The following is a 21227-nucleotide window of genomic DNA, read 5'->3' as shown; positions in this document are numbered from 1 at the left end:
GCTTCTTTGACATTGTAGGGTATTAAATCAAGTATGAACTAGCAAATGCACATGGCTGATGGACACCTAAGTGATGGACATCCTAAGTTTAAGGATTAGAATACCTTTTGTTATTATTTTAAAGGTTACTGTATCTTAATGAAAAAATTCTGAGATTCAGAGAATTTATATGAAGCCACTTGTATTGATGAGAAATTTTTTAAGGTGCTTGTTTTTATATCATTTAAAAAGGAAATAGTATACATTTGATTTATTTTAGGATTCTAAAAAGTAGATTGTTCATTTAAGTTAATTTCTGACTCTGAGATTCATTTCTTAACACTTTTCATCTGTAATCCTCATGGCGTTGCTTTATGTGTTTAAATCAGCATTTCATGTCTGCCATAGCAAATACCTGTGCTCATGCTGGATGGTGGTATAACATGTTTTATTGTGTTTTTTTTAATTGCTTTTTACTTTTGATAATTGCCCTTGTTTAACAAAAATAACTAATAGGTCAAATTCTCCTGTGGTAAATACAGTGAAAATTTTACTAATTAGAGGCAACATTTAAGTATGTTTCTGGCATAACAGAAAAATGGTTAGGTTTTTTTTTTTAATTAATTTATTTTACTTTACCACATTGCATTGGTTTTGCCATACATTGACTTGAATCTGCCATGGATGTACATGTATTCCCCATCCTGAACCCCTCTCCCACCTTCCTCCACATCCCATCCCTCTGGGTCATCCCAGTGCACCAGCCCCGAGCATCCTGTATCATGCATCGAACCTGGACTGGCGATTCGTTTCACATGATAATTTACATGTTTCAGTGCCATTAATGGTTAGTTCTTAATTGCAGTAAGAGTTTCTGTTAGCTGCTTTTAGTACAGAGATAATTCTTTTTTTTTTTTTTTCAGAGATAATTCTTTTTGTTCTTTCTCATATCATGGAAATGAAGATAATAACTTCACAGTTATATTCTTTGCCTTAGGTTTCTTTTTTAAAAATTTGTAATTTGAAATTTTACTATTTCAGTTTATTACAATGTTATTTGATTAAGAAGTTAGAATTGTTTCATTTATTTGTGCTTTATCTTGGAAAAAAATTCTTTTTCAACAAGATCCTATACCAAAATCTATATATATTTTTTACCTTGAAAGGTGAATATTTAAAAACGAAATTATTTGTTTTCTTACTGCACTGTGGTTGTATTGGTTTTCTGTGTTTGCCATTTCTTTACTAAGATTAAGGAAGGGACTGTGAAATGGATTATGTGCTCTTTCTAAAATGTCTCTGGCAGATTTGCTTTCTGAGCTTTTTTTTTTTTTTAACAAATTTTGAAAATACTATAAATTCTAAGTACTCAGTCATTTAAATTAGAGATGGTTTAGAAATACGCTAAATGATACAAAGAAACTAATTTTGAATTAAAAAAGAACTGTTTTACTTCACTAGTGTATCTCATAGCTAAGTAATTCTGATTTCCTGAGGATAGTAATCTCTTACATATCTGGATAATCTCAAGTCTCCTAAGGTAGCTCTTCTTTAGCACAGAGGTATTTAAGCCTCTGCTGACTGAAACCTTGGGAGGATGAGATGGAAGTTTGGGCCACATGACAGGGTCTAAGATACCTTCTCATTCTGAGACTTGTAAGTTTCTCCCAAGCAGTCCCTCAGTGACTAATCTCTTTCTAAGCTGTTTCCATTATGGCTTGGTCACACACATTTCATTTAAAGAGCTATAGTGGTGTTTTATATCTGACAGTTATTTGAAGATAGAACTTTGAAGTCATACTTTGCTCTTGTTAACATTCAGAAGCTCAGCCAGGTTGTGCAGTAATGATGTGTTAGGATATCTCTTTATCTTCAAGCTCAGATAGTTGTCTTCAACTCCTGTATCAGCTCTGTTTAAGGGGTTTATGGCCTATACCGGGCTCTCTATGACCTGGTTTTAATTCCTACCTAAGCTGGAAGTTCATAAAAGGCTGAGGAAGGAGTTGACTTAACTTTTTTAGGTCCACTAGGCTCGTGTGTGCTGTACTGACTGCTTGACCAGTTTTGACTCATTTTCTTTGCTTCCTACTTCAACTTTTGCTTTGGACTATTTCCCTGGCTTTAAATTACAAATACTTCATGACTTCTAATCTCTATTTTTATCTGCTTGACTTAAAAATTAATCTGAATAGACTTTTCTTTTTGGAATAGGAAATATATGTATGTGTGCGTGCTAAGTGGCTTCAGTCATGTCCAACTCTTTGCATCCCTATGGACTAGAGCCCCCCCCAGGCTCTGTGCGTAGAATTTCCCAGGCAAGAATACTGGAATGGGTTGCCATTTCCTTTTTCAGGGGATCTTCCCACCCAGGAATCGAATCAGTCTTTCCTGCACTGCAGGCAGACTCTACCAACAGAGCCACCTGGGAAATCCTACGTAATATATACCTGTGGCTTAAAAATAATAATAATACAGAGGTATAAAAGGATATACAGAAATACAGAAATAAGTGTCTTTGCTCAGATAGTACTAATACATGGTTTGTATCTTCTTCCAGAGACCCTCTACCCATATATGAGCATATATCCCTTAACTTTCTTCCTGATACAAATGGTAGCTGACTGGGTATTTAGGTATCTTTGGCTTTAAAGAGTAGATTCTACTGTTGTTTGACATCTGTCCATATATAAATATCTCATATTTTTTAGAAGGCTGCCTGTTTTACACCTACCTAGAGCTTTTCTCTCTGAAATCTCTGATGCTTGGGTGACTTGAGACAGGCTGTTTGCTCTGAATCCTGGCTTCAGGTACTACCTAAACTGTGCCCTGCCCTTTGCTTGAACTTTTCTGTAGTTCTGTCAGTCCTTCTAGGATCATGTCGGTGACTTTTTGTCTTCCAAGTTTCCCTCCTTTCTATTAAATTTGTTTAGAAAAAATTGAAGTTGAAATATAGTTGATTTACATTGTTGTGTTAGTTTCTGGTATACAGCAAAGTGATTCAGTTATATATATGTGTATATATATATTCATTCTTTATCATATTCCTTTCCAGTTTGATTTATTATAGGATATTGAATATAATTCCCTGTGCTATACAATAGGATCTTGTTTATCCATTCTATATATAATAGTTTGTATCTGCTAGTCCCAGACTCCAAAGCCATTCCTCCCTCTGTTAACTTTTATTTTAGCTTCCTTTTTTTCCCATCCTTTCCGCCCAAACTGAAACAAAATTTTAAATAACAAAAAGATGTATTTCCGTGACCTATATAAAAGTTGATTTAATTGAGATTAATATTCTTAGTCTCATAGTCTTCTGGTAGAGGCAAAGAAGCTGTGGTATGCCCTAAGGTTAGAGACAGAAAAATGGGAAAAGGGGAGGATAATCATTTTGTCCAGTATTCAGAACTGGCCCTTAATGTGAAGTTGGCATCTTTTTTTTGAGTTTTGGAAATATATCTCTTTTTACAATATTATACAGTTGACTTGAACAGCATGGGTGTGAACTGCATAGGTCCACTTTTTGTGGATTTTTTTTGGTAGTAAATAGTACCAGATGATCCTTGGTTGATTGGATTGAATCCCAGGATGCAGAACTGAGGATATGAAGAAAGGGAGTATAAGGAGGACTGTAAGTTATGTGTGAATTTTTGACTGCATGGAGAGTTGGCATCCCTAAATCCTGCATTCCTTCAAAGGTCAACTGTATTATAGAAAAATCTACTACCTATAGAATACACTATTACGATGTGCAAGGAACAGTGACTTTTTGAATCTTAGGGAGGAATAAATTGCAGTGAAAAGTGAGAATTGGCTTTGTGTGATGTTTGCTATTGTCATTATCTAACTAAATTTAAGTTTGGTCTTTAGTTTCTTAGAGATTTTGTTTGTTTTTTATTGCTAAAGTGACATTTCTTTCAGTTAATGTAAACTGTGACTGGATGGTGATGCCTTAGTCCTGATTCTGTAAGCAAAAGCTTGGGACAAAAGTATGACTTATTAGAGGTACATAACTGCTGTATCATATGATGGATTTTTTTTTTTTTTCCTTTTAGTTGATACAAAGCAGTTGTAGGAAATTTAAAATCAGATTGCATATTTTGGGGATAGATAAGAAAAATGTAGCTTTATTTTATTTGTTACTACATTCATCTTCAAAGCATCTCACCTGAGGCTGTGTTCCTAGGAGAGCAGCCATTCATGTTGGTTTGGGAATTTCTCAAGGACATAGATCATATCCTTCACTTTCATGTCTTCAGTGAATAACATTATACCTGGTATTTAATAGATGTTCAGTAAATGTGTGTTAGACTAAACAAATGTTTCACCAGATAGGCACTAAAACAATTTCATTCTGCTTATAAATTTATTGTAGCATGTAGAAGTATTCATAATTAATTTAGTAATTTTTTTTAACCAACCCTTGTAGGTAGTGGTTTTAAAGGAACAATTTTGAAGTTTTCTTATATTAAGGATGGATGATCAGTTAGAAATTCCCTTCATACTGGTCTTGGAATTCAGCGGGTGTGACAGGAATTATAGATTTGCTTGCAATGTTGGGAATGATATTGTGGTTCAACAGTCATCCTAAATAAACTGAGTTCATGTGTGAATCAACAATAAAGCATACAGTGTACTATTTAAAAACCGTTATTGCTGCAACTTAAAAGGGTCATTGACCAACATATCAGTATATTAAGGGAGAAAAGGAAAGCTTCTATTTGTTTGGGCTTCTCTGATGGGAAAACATCTGCCTGCAGTGTGGGACACCCGGGTTCAATCCCTGGGTTGGGAAGATAACTTGGAGAAGGAAACGGCAACCCACTCCGGTGCACTTGCCTGGAAATTCCCATGGACAGAGGAACCTGGTAGGCTATAGTCCATGGGGTCACAAAGAGTTAGACTGGACTTAGTGACTTCACTTTCACTTTGTCCTAACTAAACAACTTAAGCATATTTTATTAAAAGATGTAGACACTATTTTTGAAGGTAAACTATCCTGCAGTGTCTTCAGATTGTCTCTTAGCACAGAAGAGTTAGAATTAATATTATCTTATGTCAAGCATCTGACATGCAACCTAATGTGAAATTGAATACTGATCTGTTTTGAAAAAAAAATTTTTTAAACTTTATATCAGTATATACAGTGTATTTTACTTTAATTGATAGCACAGGATTAAACCTTCAATGAGGTTTAACTAAATTTTATTGAGCGCCCATTATGTGTGAGGATCTGAAATGTTCATTAATTAGTTACAGGCATCAAAAGCCTTCTCTTTGGAGGGCTGGTTTTTCGAAAGATACTGAATTGATGATCTATGTAAACGGTGTAAGTAGTATGTAGTGACTTCTAAGATGATTTAAAAATCTAAGGTGAGAAAGAGAGTTATTTATAGGAGAAGGAATAATTAGGAGTAAGGCTGCACGGCTCTCTTTCTCTCAGGATTAAGAGTTGTGGAGGAATTTTTGTTGCTGTTTGGGTGAACTTTTGTTGCTGTCTTGTCTCTTTTTTCAGGTTAGAGTAGGTTTTAACTATTGGCAGAGGCACAGTTGGTTGGCTGTGTCAAACTGTTAGTGAGCAAAGCAATCAGAAAATGGTAGCTGATTAGAATAAAGCCATTATGTCCCTGTGGGAAACCAACAAAACCTTAAATGGTAACTGAAACCAACTTAAGGAATAACTTTTGCCTGTGTTTATGGAGTGAGGGCACATCTTATTCTTCTCATTTGCAATACATATAAGCAGAATTGGAAAATCACTCAGGTCCCATTTTTTACTTTCTGGTTAACTTTATATGGATTTTTAAAAAAATTTATAGGGAAGATTTTCTTAAACATAGAGAGAACTCACCAGTATGTCTAACAAATGCCCATCAGGCATGGTCCTGAAAGCTGTGAATACAGTGGTGAACATAAAAGATATCGTCTCTGTCCTCTTCGAGTTTCCAGTTTAATGGAGATAAAAGTAATCACAAAACAGTGAGATAATATAGTATAGGTGTACAGGGTACTCTGGGAATATAGAGGAAGAATTCTTAACAGGGAACAGGAGGGGTCTGAGAAGGCTTCCTGGAGGAAATGACATCTAACCTGGAATCTGAAGGATTATTAGAAGTGGGCCAGACCAGGGAAATGGGGAGAATGTTACAGGCAGAGAGAAAGAAACATAGGAGAAGGTCTGAAAAGTGAGAGAATTTGGTGAATTGAAGGACCTGAAAGAAATTCGGTTTGCTTGGTTCAACACAACTGTGTTTGTATGTGCATAAGTGGTGTGAGGGTCGTAGAGTATTTTTTGTGATTTGATAATTAAGATTAATTAGTCAAGGTTAGAATCAAATACTTTTTTTTGTTGTTATGGTTGGTTGAGATAACCTGGTAGATGATATCTGATTTAGGGATGCAGTCTTAAGTTTTTACAAATAACGTTTTTTATGTATAACTTCATGTTGTACTTTCTAGTCATAGCTAAACCTAGTTCAGATTATTTCTGTTTCCTTCAATCCTTTTAAACAGTTTAGTATCTTTAAAGGCAGAATTGAATTTGTAGTATGGGTCTAGCTGGTTTTTTAATTTAGGATTAAAATATGCAAAATTTTCCCATGTTTTCTTCTGTCTGTAATACATCCACCTATACTTACTAAGAATTATATGTAGATCAATTACAGAAGTTTATCTAAAGTGTTCTTTATCATCAGCCTACCTTTCATAGTTTGTCAATCACTTATGAGGTTAACTATGAACTAAATACATTAGCAATTTATTGCCAATATATTTTGTAATGTGAAATAGACTAGAGAAGTGTGTGTGTGTGTGTGAACTTACTTTTACACAATGGATAATACCCAAGTTATCCTCTGAATCTTTTAAAATAAATGTTTTGTGGTAGTATGATCCTGTGGAATAAACTTTGAATTGGATTTGGGAAGTGGTAGAAATTATTTCATTATATATATATTTTTTTCTCAGTAGAAATCTGGATTTATAATTTAAGTCTTCTGGAATTTAGGTTCATATTTTCTTTCATATTCTCCGAGATAGGTTTGGTTTGTTTTATAAGATGAATAAACCAAAGTGCAAAGGTTATATAACTCTTTAAGGCCACACAGCTAGATGATATCAGAATTGGAATCTCTAAAGACTTAGTAAAATTATGATAATGTGGTAATCTTTTTGCAATAGAAATTTGAAGGCTAATGTCTTCAAAATGATGATAAAATGCAACATGATGAACATGAAAAATTAAAGGTAAATAAATCACAAAAGATTAAATCAGAAATGCTTAACTTCTGTGGATCCTACAGTATTAGTTATCCTACTGAGATTGTGTTTATTCTCTTAGTAGTCCCAAAGCCTAATAGTCACTGTGCCCCTGGATAGACTTCATGGTTTTTTTCAGGACACTTTTGTTTTTTTCTTATTTAATTCAATATTATTATTATTATTATTTTTAAGAAACTGAAGGCTCACTAATTAGTGAACACAGATCAATTTTGTCCATTTACCTGTGTCAGAGACCAGTAGGAAGTAGTGACAAAAGAGGTTCTATTTGTGTTTTATTTTAAATACTTCAGGAGTGTTTGTTGCTGTTTATTTTCTGCCTCCCTTTTGACCTTCCATCATAATGCTTATATTCTGTAGATAGGTGGCTTTTCTTCAATGAATATTTATTCAGTGTTATTAGAGCTGCTGCTGCTAAGTCCCTTCAGTCGTGTCCGACTCTGTGCGACCACATAGATGTCACACCAGGCTCTGCCGTCCCTGGGATTCTCCCGGCAAGAACACCGGAGTGGGTTGCCATTTCCTTCTCCAATGAGTTAGAGTGAAAAGTGAAAGAAGTCGCTTAGTTGTGTCCGACTGTTAGCGACCCCACGGACTGCAACCTACCAGGCTCCTCCATCCACAGGATTTTCCAGGCAAGAGTACTGGAGTGGGGTGCCATTGCCTTCTCCTGTTAGAGCTGAGAACTTTGTAAATAAGACAGGCTTGGTCTTGGCCACTTTGGAATTTATAGTCTAGTGGAAGACAGGCTTTAAACTAGTAGTTCTGTCAATATTTAATTAATTGCAATTAGGGTGAGTATTTTAGGGAGAAAGGCTTTGAATAAATTTCTAGTAGTATTAAGAGACCTAAGCAAAATTCAAAAACAGGGACCAAGGATTCTTTACTGTCCACTAAATGATCATAATCCCATGTTGGCCCAGAACTGCAAGTAGTTTGAGCTGAATTTAAAAAGAAAGGCACAGATAATCTTGTGAGACAGTTTTGACCTTCTTTAAGTAATCAGGGGGAAATGTGTTACTTCATGTTTACTTTGTAGTACAAAGAGAGCTGGAAGAACCAGCCAAAAACTTGGGTTGAGGTGGCATTTAATTCTTCTGTACCACTCCAGGTCTTGTTGCATCAGAATCTCCAGGAGTGGGTCATGTACATTTTTATTACCAGGTCATTGTGATGATCAAGCAGATACTAGAACCATTGCCAAGATATCCCAGGAGTTGATTGGCTGCTGAATTAGAAAAAGACCATCAGTTTCAGGTGTCCTAACATCCAAGTGGGAGAAGGCAATGGCAACCCTCTCCAGTACTCTTGCCTGGAAAATCCCATGGACGGAGGAGCCTGGTAGACTGCAGTCCATGGGGTCGCTAAGAGTCAGACATGACTGAGCGACTTCACTTTCCCTTTTCACTTTCATTCATTGGAGAAGGAAATGGCAGCCTGCTTCAGTGTTCTTGCCTGGAGAATCCCAGGGATGGGGGAGCCTGGTGGGCTGTTGTCTATGGGGACACACAGAGTCGGACACGACTGAAGCAACTTAGCAGCAGCAGCAGCAACATCCAAGTGAGAAAATTTTGCTTAGAACGTAGTTTATAACTTATTTTTGAGTATAGTGTGGTAGATACTGGCAGTGCCTGCATTTTGTTTTTAAAGAGTAAAACCACACTTCTGGATTGTCAGCAGTGATTTTCCAGTTTAAAAGTATGTTAAAGTTACCTTTGTGTTTTCTTTTTTCCCTCAGGAACTAAACAACTTAAGCATATTTTATTAAAAGATGTGGACACTATTTTTGAATGTAAATTATGTCGCAGTCTCTTCAGAGGATTGCCAAATTTAATTACCCATAAAAAATTCTACTGCCCACCAAGTCTGCAGATGGATGACAGTAAGTTTTATTCATATGCTCATTTACACATTTACTGTGTGTTCTTATGCTATAGCTGCACGTTCACATTAGAATGGTATCAGTATCTAGTTGCAGATGACTTAGTGATGGAGAACAAAATAAAATACTTAACTCAATGTTATGTATTTGATTTCTTAAAGAGGTAATTTAATGTCTGGTTTTTAATATCTGTCATTTGGATTTTGCTAAAGATAAATGAAGTTAGATTTTTACCATGTTTATTTGTATTAAAATATTGGATATTGTTTTTGAATGTTTATGTGGACTATATAGTTCATATTCAGGATTTTTGTAAATTAAAATATTGATACTTGATGGGGGTGTTTGTATTTTTACTTCTTAGCAGCTTGTTACCAGATATGACTCATTGTTTACTTAGATTCTCCTTAAGTAAATGAGAAGGTTGAATATAGAACAAAGAATGAGTAAATAAATTGATTTTTGGGGAATTGTGGAGAGCATTAAAAAATATTTGATAATCCTTCTAATGTTTCCTGGGTCTTGATTTGAAGATCAGTTTTATTCTCAGTGAAATTTACTTGATATGTCATTTTACCAGAAATTGGATTATGTTGAAAGCTAATCTGAAATAGCTTTATGTAATAAAGGCAGGTAGTAAGCTAATGAAGTTTTTGTGTAACCAAATGTTTGTTGAGTTAAGTATATTGTCTGTATATGATTAAGTTGCAGTGTATGTAATGATATTTTCTTGCTTTAAAGACCTAACATAAATTCTTTAAAATATTTTATTAAGTCATAGATTACTTTCATTGTTTTTTGTTCAGGGATTTAACTCTTGTGGACTTAACAAAATGTAGAAGTTATTTTTATCAGTTTGATATTTCAGTTGTATTGTGGATTTTGTGCATTTTTCAACTTAATCTTTTGTGGATGGGAATAGAGTGCAAAACTCCAAATAGCAAAAGTACCACTTTAATTATTAGCGTGAAGTGATTTAAAGTATATGATAGGAGATAGATGAAACAAAAATTTCATATTTATCTCGAAAATTTTCCTTCCCGTGTTATATCTTACTATACTTCTTTTATCCTTGAGATGTGAATGAAAAGGCAGTCTAGAAATTAGTTTCAAATCTAACCTTGCAATTAAGGAACTAGTAGGAATTTAATTAACTTTCTGGTAGTTATTCTGTGTTAGTTTTTGGTGTGAACTAAAGTTAGTTGAATTTTAGAGGGAAATAGATAAATGGATTTGCTGGATTACTGTATACTCTTCTGTAATACTTACTCTAGAAATACTTGTGTGAAAGTATTCTTCTTACAGACTCTACTTTATCCATTTTAAAAAGAAAGATTAGTAGACTAGAAGAGCTATGATAAGTCATTTCTTGATTTCTAAGTGGTTATCAGATTTGATGTTGTATTTGTAGCTAGATTTTAGCATTGTATGTAGGAACATAACCAGTGTTAATCAACTCTGTTACAATATGACTGTTAGGTTGCCTACAGACCAGAGTAATTATATTGCATAAGAAAGTAAAACTAGCTCTGTTTTTGGAATTAATTTGTAGTTTTTAATCATTGGTTTAATAGAGTTGTGCCATGTTAAGACTGAATTTAGCAGACACTTCTATACATCATTATTTGTGTTTCTGTGTTTTTCTATAAAATCTTTTTCTTTTTCTTTCTCCATAAGATGTTCAAATGTCCCCATACAATTAGATTAGATTATTATGGATTAAGTTAATAGGAATGCTGTTATGTTTTCTTTAAAAAAATGATTTTTATACTAACATACTTCATGGTATTTTATCCATCTTGGGTTATGAGAACTTTTGACTTTCCTTTGCTAGCCTAAAAATATGAAGTATTATTTTTATTGCTTGGGATACCCATCTGCTTAAATATTTTATATTAAGGGCCCTTATATTAGAAGTAGCTCTTCAGGTTGTATCTATTCCTTAACATTTGTGTACCATGATGAGATTTTAAATTAAAGCAAATTTTAATTTAATCAGTACTAGTTTTTCAGCCTCATAAAATACTGAGAAGTAGATAATACTCTTGTAAAAATAAATACAAATTAATAATAAACTTTAAGACAGGTTAATAATACATTTAAAAATATTAGAGGACTAGAGCAGGCTAATTATTTCAGATTAAAATGTTGTTTTTTCCTTAACAGACCTTCCTGATGTAAATGATAAACAAAGCCAAGCCATAAACGACCTCCTAGAAGCCATATATCCAAGTGTGGACAAGCGAGAATACATTATTAAGCTAGAACCTATAGAAACTAATCAAAATGCAGTGTTTCAATATATTTCAAGGACTGATAATCCCACTGAAGTCACAGAGTCAAGCAGTACTCCTGAACAGCCTGAAGTTCAAATACAGGAAACTAGCACTGAACAGTCTAAAACAGTTCCAGTTACAGACACAGAGGTGGAAACTGTAGAGCCCCCTCCTGTTGAAATTGTTGCAGATGATGTTGCACCTCCATCTGATGAACAACCGCAGGAATCACAGGCTGACTTGGAAACTTCTGACAATTCTGATTTTGGTCACCAGTTGATATGTTGTCTTTGTAGAAAAGATTTCAATTCCAGACGAGGTGTTCGTCGTCACATTCGAAAAGTACACAAGAAAAAGATGGAAGAACTAAAAAAGTACATTGAAACACGAAAGAATCCAAACCAGTCCTCTAAAGGACGCAGTAAGAATGTTCTAGTTCCATTAAGTAGGAGTTGTCCAGTATGTTGTAAATCATTTGCTACAAAAGCGAATGTAAGGAGGCATTTTGATGAAGTTCATAGAGGACTAAGGAGGGATTCAATTACTCCTGATATAGCAACAAAGCCTGGGCAACCTTTGTTCCTGGATTCTGTTTCTCCTAAAAAATCTTTTAAGACTCGAAAACAAAAGTCGTCTTCAAAGGCTGAATACAATTTAACTGCATGCAAATGCCTTCTTTGCAAGAGGAAATATAGTTCACAAATAATGCTTAAAAGACATATGCAAATTGTCCACAAGATAACTCTTTCTGGAACAAACTCTAAAAGAGAGAAAGGCCCCAATAATACTGCCAGCAGTTCAGAAATAAAAGTTAAAGTTGAACCAGCAGATTCTGTAGAATCTTCACCCCCTTCCATTACCCATTCTCCACAGAATGAATTAAAGGGAACAAATCATTCAAATGAAAAAAAGAACACACCGGCAGCACAGAAAAATAAAGTTAAACAAGACTCTGAAAGCCCTAAATCAACTAGTCTGTCTGCTGCAGGTGGCCAGCAAAAAACCAGGAAACCAAAACTTTCAGCTGGCTTTGATTTTAAGCAACTTTACTGTAAACTTTGTAAACGTCAGTTTACTTCGAAACAGAACTTGACTAAACACATTGAATTGCACACAGATGGGAATAACATTTATGTTAAATTCTACAAGTGTCCTCTTTGCACTTATGAAACCCGTCGGAAGCGTGATGTGATACGACATATAACTGTGGTTCATAAAAAGTCATCCCGTTATCTTGGGAAAATAACAGCCAGTTTAGAGATCAGAGCTATAAAAAAGCCCATTGATTTTGTTCTAAATAAAGTGACAAAAAGAGGCCCTTCGAGAGACGAAGCAAAACATAGTGATTCAAAACATGATGGCACTTCTAACTCTCCTAGTAAAAAGTATGAAGTAGCTGATGTTGGTATTGAAGTAAAAGTCACAAAAAACTTTTCTCTTCACAGATGCAATAAATGTGGAAAGGCATTTGCCAAAAAGACTTATCTTGAACATCATAAGAAAACTCATAAGGCAAATGCTTCCAATTCACCTGAAGGAAACAAAACCAAAGGCCGAAGTACAAGATCTAAGGCTCTTGTCTGGTGAGGAACAGTTACAGAGTTTTGCTTTATTTCCCCCCATCGAACTAAAAAAATCATTTGACCATAATTTATAGCTGGTTCCATTTTAACACATTTGCTTCCATATATCTTATGGCAGTGGGAACTGCAAGAGTAATGTGCATATTGCATTTACCTCTTCAGTGACCTTTATTCCAATGGCTTGGGAACAAAAGTTAACTTCAGAACTTAATCTTCTACAGGACAATGCAATATAGTTATAGATAGATGGCACAGGGTCAGTGATTTCCTCTCAATGTTGTAAAATATATACATTAATATTGGCTTATGTTTACAATAGAAGTCTTCTGTTTAACTAACTTTGCACAGGTTTAATTTGATTCAGTGACTTAGTCTACTAATTAATACATTGTGGGAAAGTTAAGTATATTAGAATGAATTTGTGAAGACGATAATTATAGGAAAAACGTCTTTTGAGGCACTGTAATTATTGTAAAAATTAATGTGACGGCTAAATAAAGTGCTGCACTCAGAAAAAATACAACCCCCAAATTGAATTTAGAACAGTTAGCATTTATTATTTACGTTTAACATAGTGCTTCCAGGCAAAGGAGAAAACTCGATAAACAAAAGTTTGGATTATTTTTCCTTTTCCTTGGAAGTATGTGTTAGTTACTGTGTTTTAGTTTTGATCTATGGAAAGTGATTGTTTAGGTCCCAGATCCTCTTTATTTTTACCTTTTTGTTTAAATAAACTTTTGGTGATCATTTCAACATAGTTAATATTATTAAGTAGGTTTTTTTCTTTTTTTTTTATGGTTGTGTGTTGAAAAGTAAAATCCCTATTAGGAAGAAAGAAAATAATATTACTTTTTTAGAGGGTTTTGGAACAAATTAGATTTTTAAAATGCAATATAAAATAAAGCATAGACTCCCTTTACTTGTTTTTGCAAATCTCCCTGTATTTTTAAAGTTTACCTTCAGTACCTGTGTCCCTCGTATTAAGGCATTTAATATATTTAATTAGTATTAAATTAGTTTTGGGTTCAGGTTCTAAAGCAGTATACTTAGTTTTGAGTGCTGAGTAGGTTAAATGTTGTGGTTTGACTATCGCACATTTTTTTGGTGTGGAAAACTTGAGATGAAATCATCCTTTAGAAGAATTATTGTATAGTTCTAAAAATAAGGTTTTATTGGTAAACTCAAAAGTGTTCATTTATTCCCATTTCTCCTCAGATAACTTCAAGTGATGTACGAAAAGGTTTGGAGTTCATTTTTGTGGAAAGACTTTAAATTGGTGTTAGAACCACTAAACATCTTCAAATGGTACTATGAGGAAAAAAAGAAAAAATTTGGATAAATATATGACTGTAACTGCTGTTTTCTGACTAAAATAATAACCATCTAACCACTTGTTTCTAAGGCACTGCCTCTTCCAGCACTTTCAAGTAGCTGTGACATTAAGTACTGTCATCACAATCCATCAACTAACCACCCTTGTGCATTTGGTCTACATTTTCTACACAAATGGTGCAAATTTTGTTTTCCAACAGTTTGTTGATTAATTTAATGATCAACAACCTGAAGAAAATATCACCACTGGTGATTTTTAATTAACAAAGACTTTATCTTAGCAATTTTAGTTTTGTTCCCCTTCATTTGGCAGAATTTTTATCTGGATTGTACAGATACATAATTTCCTTGAGTGTATGTTAGGACCAAAAGATAATTTAATATCAGCACATTATAAATATTTAGCCTGCTAAGTATTTGTAATTATTTTTACATTCATTTATTTCTAACTTGTTCTACAGCACTTAAATGTTTGAAAGTTTCATTTCAAAATTTATACTACAGGAAAGTTGCAGTTCATTTTCACCCATGGATCATCATATTGTTCATTTGTAAACATCTGAGGTTTTTATGAAAATTAAACATTCCCCTATATTTCTTTAAATTTCATTCAAAGCACTTTAATGATAGATGCAACTTAAATTTTCAGTTTTTTTTTTAAAGACCGCACATTTACTGGTGTTAATATGAAGGCAGTAAATAGCTTACTGAAATTTTATGGATGCAGACAATCCCTGCACAACCACTTCTTACAATATTAGTTTATTTCTTTAAATATTGCTAAAAAAGGAAGATTGGGGTGTAAACCCTGCTTTTTCCCCCTCTCCCAAGTAAAATCTTAGATGACCACTTTAGATAATATTTGATTCCTACTGTAAAATTTAAAAAATAATGAATTTTTGTCCATTTTTGTAATCAAGATTTTAGGGAAAACAGAAGTACATCTATCTTTAATGAAATATTGGGCAGGTTTTTGTGTATCAATACTTTGTACTTTTTAGGAATTACTTTATTTTTTAATAATTTTTAGTAATTTTTGTCAAATTATAATTTTAAAAGGTACAGCAGGAGAATATACCATGTTTTTATATAGGTTCACATGTGGACTTAGGAGGGACCCTGTCCATCTATACTTTTTGTATAAAATTTTAAAATGTTGAAGATCCACAAGGTCATAATAAAATGATTTTATAGCTAGAAAAGCATTTACCTTCCCAGTGCTTTGCACTAAAATATACTGTGAAAGGAAAGTAGAAAGACTGTAACTTGCTGGAAATGTTCTATATTGAATGTACGTGCTCTTGTTGGAAAAATGTACTATATGTGATGGAAATAAACCAGACTCGAAGTTATTTCAGCTAAATGTGCTTCAGCGAAGGTGCATTGGTTGAAACTTAGATGTTTTATTATCAAATTTAAATTTATTCAGTGACTGAGCGGCTACACTTGAAATTTATCCTGATCGTTTTATTTTTAAGAGTTAGAGTGATAATTTCTCTTTAATTTAAAAACAGATTTACTTTTCCACATATGGAAAACTTGTACTTATAGGTCTAACTTTAATGATTAATAGCATAATATATTTAGGGAACTAAATGTTGTAGGTGTTATTTCATTTATAAACCATCTTCATTAGTGGCACATTATTAAACCTGTATGTTTGACTTTTGCAAGGTGTTATCTTTTATGCATTCCTACACACAAGACATATTCCAAAGATATTTTTCCAGACTTAACTGCCTATAACAAGTGGAAAGATAATGAGGATTCCTAAAAGCCTTGGGGTAGCTCTTTGCTGTGGCCTCCCATGTGTATGCCAGCCTTTTCCTTTCTGCTTTACTTGTTAAATCCTGTAGGGAAGAAAGAGAAATAGCCTGATGCTCGTGGAGCCCAATTGCTGCAATTCCCTTCCTCCACTCACTTGTTTTCACAGGACCATTCACATAGTTTGTCTCCTCTGTCATAACATTAGGGCCACAGAGCAGGAATTTAGGATGGAGCATCAAGGGTTCCAAGGACTATAAAAAGATTTCATCTGGGTCATAGAGTTTAAAAAAAAAATGCTACTATGTCAGGACTTGTCTAAATGAGAAGGGCCTGGAGAGATTAAGAATATTTTATCATAACAGCTAAATTAATGGATCATGGGAGACATAGGAGTTTGAGAACTCAGACCAATTAAGAAGAGTAGAATGAACATGTAAGAAGTGATTGGAAATTCTTTGTTCTTCCTATTCCTTTCTGGTCTTCATCCTTAACTTTTTGGTTTTATTTTGACTCTTGGACTTTGTCATCTCAAGAGGATCAGGCTTGAGGCTTTTGAGAAAAGGCCTAAGAAATTTGTGCCAGACACTTTTTGCATGTAGGCTGTATAAGCAAGTATTTGTAGCACTTTTTGTTGTGGAGTGAGGAGGGGCAGTGGTTAATCAGGTAAAGAACTATCAAGAACACCTTACTTTAAGATCTGTCTCTAGGTACAAATTATATCTACCTTTGCTGCTGTTTGATCAACAGTTTTTCTATAGAATTCAACTTACCTTCTTTCCTGAAGATATCTTTTACTCCTAAATTATATTGGTGGAAGAGGAAAAACAATAAAAGGTATGGCTTGCACTTCAACTTTTTAAGTTTGTATAGTGCAAGTGAGAACTGGACTAGTATGGCTGACACCAAGCAGGTGTTTTTTTTTTGTTGTTTATTTTTTTATTTGACCTTGCTATGCTGCTTGTGGGATGTTAGTTCCCTGACCAGGTTTCAAACCTGGGCCCTTAGCAGTGAGAGTGTCGAGTCCTAACCATTAGACTGCTGGGGAGTTCCCTAAGCAGGTGCTGACTGTTTAACATTGCAGATACAGTTTGAATGCACAGTAACCATTTTTGGGGTTCATGTCCCTTTCCCCTTGCTTTCTCCCTGCTTCAAGAACAAAACCTTTTAAAAGACTGTGTACATTCTTAAAGAATAATAAATTATCCATCCTTAATTTTTAGCCTGGTTTTATTTATTTTTATATAAACATGCATAAAGATAGGATTTTGCTAATATTTTATATATATATATATATATACACACACACACACATATAAATTTTGGCTCATATATATATATATACACCCCCATATATATAAAATTTGGCTCATGTATATATGCACACACAATACACACCAAATTTGCAGTTGACACCTTGCCTCTGTTGTTGAAAAGTACCTTCACTTTAAGAATGTGTGTTTATTACATGCTTTATGGTCAGTAGGCTGTTCTACTCAGTGTGCTTTAGAGAGCCTATGGACGCAGTAGTGGGAAGTTTATGGTTTTGCTATGGTTTGAGCTTGTAGGTATATAGAGAGAGCTTTCCCAGTAGTTGTTACGGCAAGTAGATATGGAGATAGAGGCCCAAGTAAGTATCATTTCCTGCTATGAAGTTACAAAAAATGTCTTCAAATGGCATGACCACTGAGAAAGATTTGAAATGCTTCTGAAACTGTAGAAACTAGGTCTCCAGGTTTCCTGTAGTGGCCTAAGGAAATAATCTAGATCCTTAGGAGTTTTAGAATTTACTTTTCTAGTGGAATCTTTAGATTACCAGGATTATGATTCAGACAGGGTCTCATAGTTGACCTCTGGCTGAGCTGTAAAATATGGGCAGTGTGAAGTTGGCTGTGCTGTTGGGCAAAATCCTTTTCTATTCTGTGGTATTCTTTCTCTCTTCTCTGACTTTGAAAGCTAATGGAAACCTCAAGATAGAAGAGGAGTAAGTGTCAGCAGTCTTAAGATTGGCTATTAGTTGTTTGGTTTCTAAGGCATTTGGCCCATGACAGAATTCTAGAATAAAATGTGTTTCATTTAAACTGGGCTTCCCTAGTGTCTCAACAGTAAAGTATCTGCCTGCCAGTGCCAGAGATGCTTTTTGATCCCTTGGTCAGGAAGATCCCTTGGAGGAGGAAATTACAAACCCAGCAGAATTCTTGCCTGAGAAATCCATGGACAGAGACCTGGTGGGCTACAGTCCTCGGAGTCACAAAGAGTTGGACACAACTTAGCAACTAAACAAGAACAATTACTTTGGCTTTTCTAACTTTCCAAATTCTTTACTCTTCTCCCTTATAATTTGTTTCTGCACTCTTTTCCTTTCACCTCTGTTGTGAGCTTCTCAGTTCAGTTCAGTTGCCCAGTTGTGTCCAACTCTTTGCACCCCCATGGACTGCAGCATGCCAGGCTTCTCTGTCCATCACCAACTCCCAGAACCTACTCAAACTCATGTCCATCACATTGGTGAGACCGTACAACCATCTCATCCTCTGTCGTCCCCTTCTCCTCCCGCCTTCGATCTTTCCTAGCATCAGGGTCTTTTCAAATGGGTCAGTTCTTCGCACCAGGTGGCCAAAGTATGGGAGTTTCAGCTTCAACATCAGTCCTTCAATGAATATTCAGGGTTAATCTCCTTTAGGATGGACTGGTTGGATCTCCTTGCATTCCAAGGGACTTTGAAGAGTCTTCAACACCACAGTTCAAAAGCATCAATTCTTCAGTGCTCAGTTTTCTTGAGAGTCCAAGTCTCACATCCATACATGACTATTGGAAAAACGAAAAACCATAGCTTTGACTAGACGGACCTTTGTTGGCAAAGTAATGTCTCTGCTTCTTAATGCTGTCTAGGTTGGTCATGACTTTTCTTCCAAGGAGCAAACATCTTTTAATTTCATGGCTGCAGTCACCATCTGCAGTGATTTTGGAGCCCCCCAAAATAGTTTCTGTTTCCATTGTTTCCCCATTATTTTCCGTGAAGTGATGGGACCAGATGCCATGATCTTAGTTTTCTGAATGTTGAGTTTTAAAGCAAATTTTTCACTCTCCTCCTTCACTTTCATCAAGAGGCTTTTTAGTTCCTCTTCACTTTCTGACATAAGGGTGGTGTTGTCTGCATATCTAAAGTTATTGATATTTCTCCTGGCAATCTTGATTCCAGCTTGTGCTTCATCCAGCCTGGCATTTCACATGATGTACTCTGCATATAAGTTAAATAAGCAGGGTGACAAAATACAGCCTTAACGTACTCCTTTCCCGATTTGGAACCAGTCTGTTGTTCCATGTCCAGTTCTAACTGTTGCTTCTTGACCTGCATACAGATTTCTCAGGAGGCAGGTCAGGTGGTCTGTTATTCCCATCTCTTGAAGAATTTTCCACAGTTTGTTGTGATCCACACAGTTCAAGGCCTTGGCATAGTCAATAAAGCAGTAGTAGATGGTTTTCTGGAACTCTTGCTTTTTCAATGATCCATTAGATGTTGGCAATTTGATCTCTGGTTCCTCTGCCGTTTCTAAATCTAGCTTGAACACCTGGAAGTTCACGGTTCACATACTGTTGAAGCCTGGCTTGGAGAATTTTGAGCATTACTTTGCTAGTGTGTGAGATGAGTGCAATTGTGTGGTAGTTTGAGCATTCTCTGGCATCGCTGTTCTTAGGGACTGGAATGAAAACTGACCTTTTCTAGTCCTGTGGCCACTACTGAGTTTTCCAAATTTGCTTGCATATTGAGTAAAGCACTTGCACAGCATCGTCTTTTAGGATTTGAAATAGCTCAACTGGAATTCCATCACCTCCACTAGCTTTGTTCATAGTGATGCTTCCTAAGGCCCACTTGGCTTCGCATTCCAGGATGTCTGGCTCTACTTGAATGATCACACGATCATGGCTATCTGGGTCATGAAGATATTTTTTGTATACTTCTTCTGTGTATTCTTGACACCTCTTATTATCTTCTGCTTCTGTGAGGTCCATGCCATTTCTGTCCTTTATTGAGCCCATCTTTGCATGGAATGTTCCCTTGGTATCTCTAATATTCTTGAAGAAATCTCTAGTCTTCCCCATTCTATTGTTTTCCTCTGTTTCTTTGCATTGATCGCTGAGGAAGGCTTTCTTTCCTCTCCTTGCTATTTGGAACTTTGCATTCAAATGGGTGTATCTCTCCTTTTCTCCTTTGCCTGTCACTTGTCTTCTTTTCTTAGCTATTTGTAAGGCCTCCTCAGACAACCATTTTGCCTTTTTACATTTCTTTTTCTTGGGGATGGTCTTGATCACTGCTTCCTGTGCTATGTACGAACCTCTGTCCGTAGTTCTTCAGGCACTCGGTCTATCAGATCTAATCCCTTGAATCTGTTTGTCACTTACACTGTGTTATTGTAAGGGATTGGATTTACGTCATACCTGAATGATCTAGTGGTTTTCCCTACTTTCTTCGATTTAAATCTGAATTTGGCAATAAGGAGTTCATGATCTAAGCCACAGTCTGCTCCTGATCTTGTTTTTGCTGACTATATAGAACTTCTCCATCTTTGGCTGCAAAGAATATAATCAATCTGATTTCAGTATTGACCATCTGGTGATGTCCATGTGTAGAGTCCTCTCTTACGTTGTTGGAAGAGGGTGTTTGCTATGACCAGTGCGTTCTCTTGGCAAAACTCTATTAGCCTTTGCCCTGCTTCATTCTGTACTCCAGGGCTAAATTTGCTTGTTACTACAGGTATTCCTTGACTTCCTACTTTTGCTTTCTAGTCCCCTGTAATGAGAAGGGCATCTTTTTTGGGTGTTAGTTCTAGAAGGTCTTGTAGGTCTTCATAGGACTGTTCAGCTTCTTCAGCATTACTCGTCAGGGCATAGACTGAGCTGAGCTTCCAGCTCTTTTTTTTTTTTTTCCTCTTCTGGTTAATTAACAGATCATTAGTACCAAGATCACTAAAACATTTTTTTAAGAAGGTAAGAGGGTGGAAAGAGAGCTCATTTCTTCCGGAATATCAGTCTGTACTCAATTTGTCAGATATATTATTTTTCAAGCTTGTTTCTCTGCATATATTCACCACTGTCATGCCACAAACCGAGGGGAATTTATTGAATGCTGAAGGT

General features: G+C 35.3%; 1 protein-coding gene across 2 annotated transcripts in view; it reads left to right on the top strand.

Moving 5' to 3' along the window:
- ZNF800 (zinc finger protein 800) overlaps window positions 1-21227 on the top strand; it is a 52915-nt gene that overhangs the window by 7033 nt on the left and 24655 nt on the right. Inside the window, exons 4-6 of one of the 2 annotated variants that reach the window (XM_043871929.1) lie at window positions 8996-9139; window positions 11306-12998; window positions 14214-15999. In XM_043871929.1, coding sequence (XP_043727864.1) covers window positions 8996-9139; window positions 11306-12998; window position 14214 — 1838 coding nt within the window. In that variant the 3' untranslated portion in view covers window positions 14215-15999. Of the gene's footprint in view, window positions 1-8995; window positions 9140-11305; window positions 12999-14213; window positions 16000-21227 lie in introns of those variants that run through there. The other variant, XM_043871928.1, reaches the window with a different exon arrangement.

This window comes from Cervus elaphus, chromosome 18 (genome assembly GCF_910594005.1).
Source record: "Cervus elaphus chromosome 18, mCerEla1.1, whole genome shotgun sequence".
NCBI lineage: Eukaryota > Metazoa > Chordata > Mammalia > Artiodactyla > Cervidae > Cervus > Cervus elaphus.
Note: the sequence above shows the minus strand (reverse complement) of the source record. Positions and strands in the feature narration are given on the sequence as shown.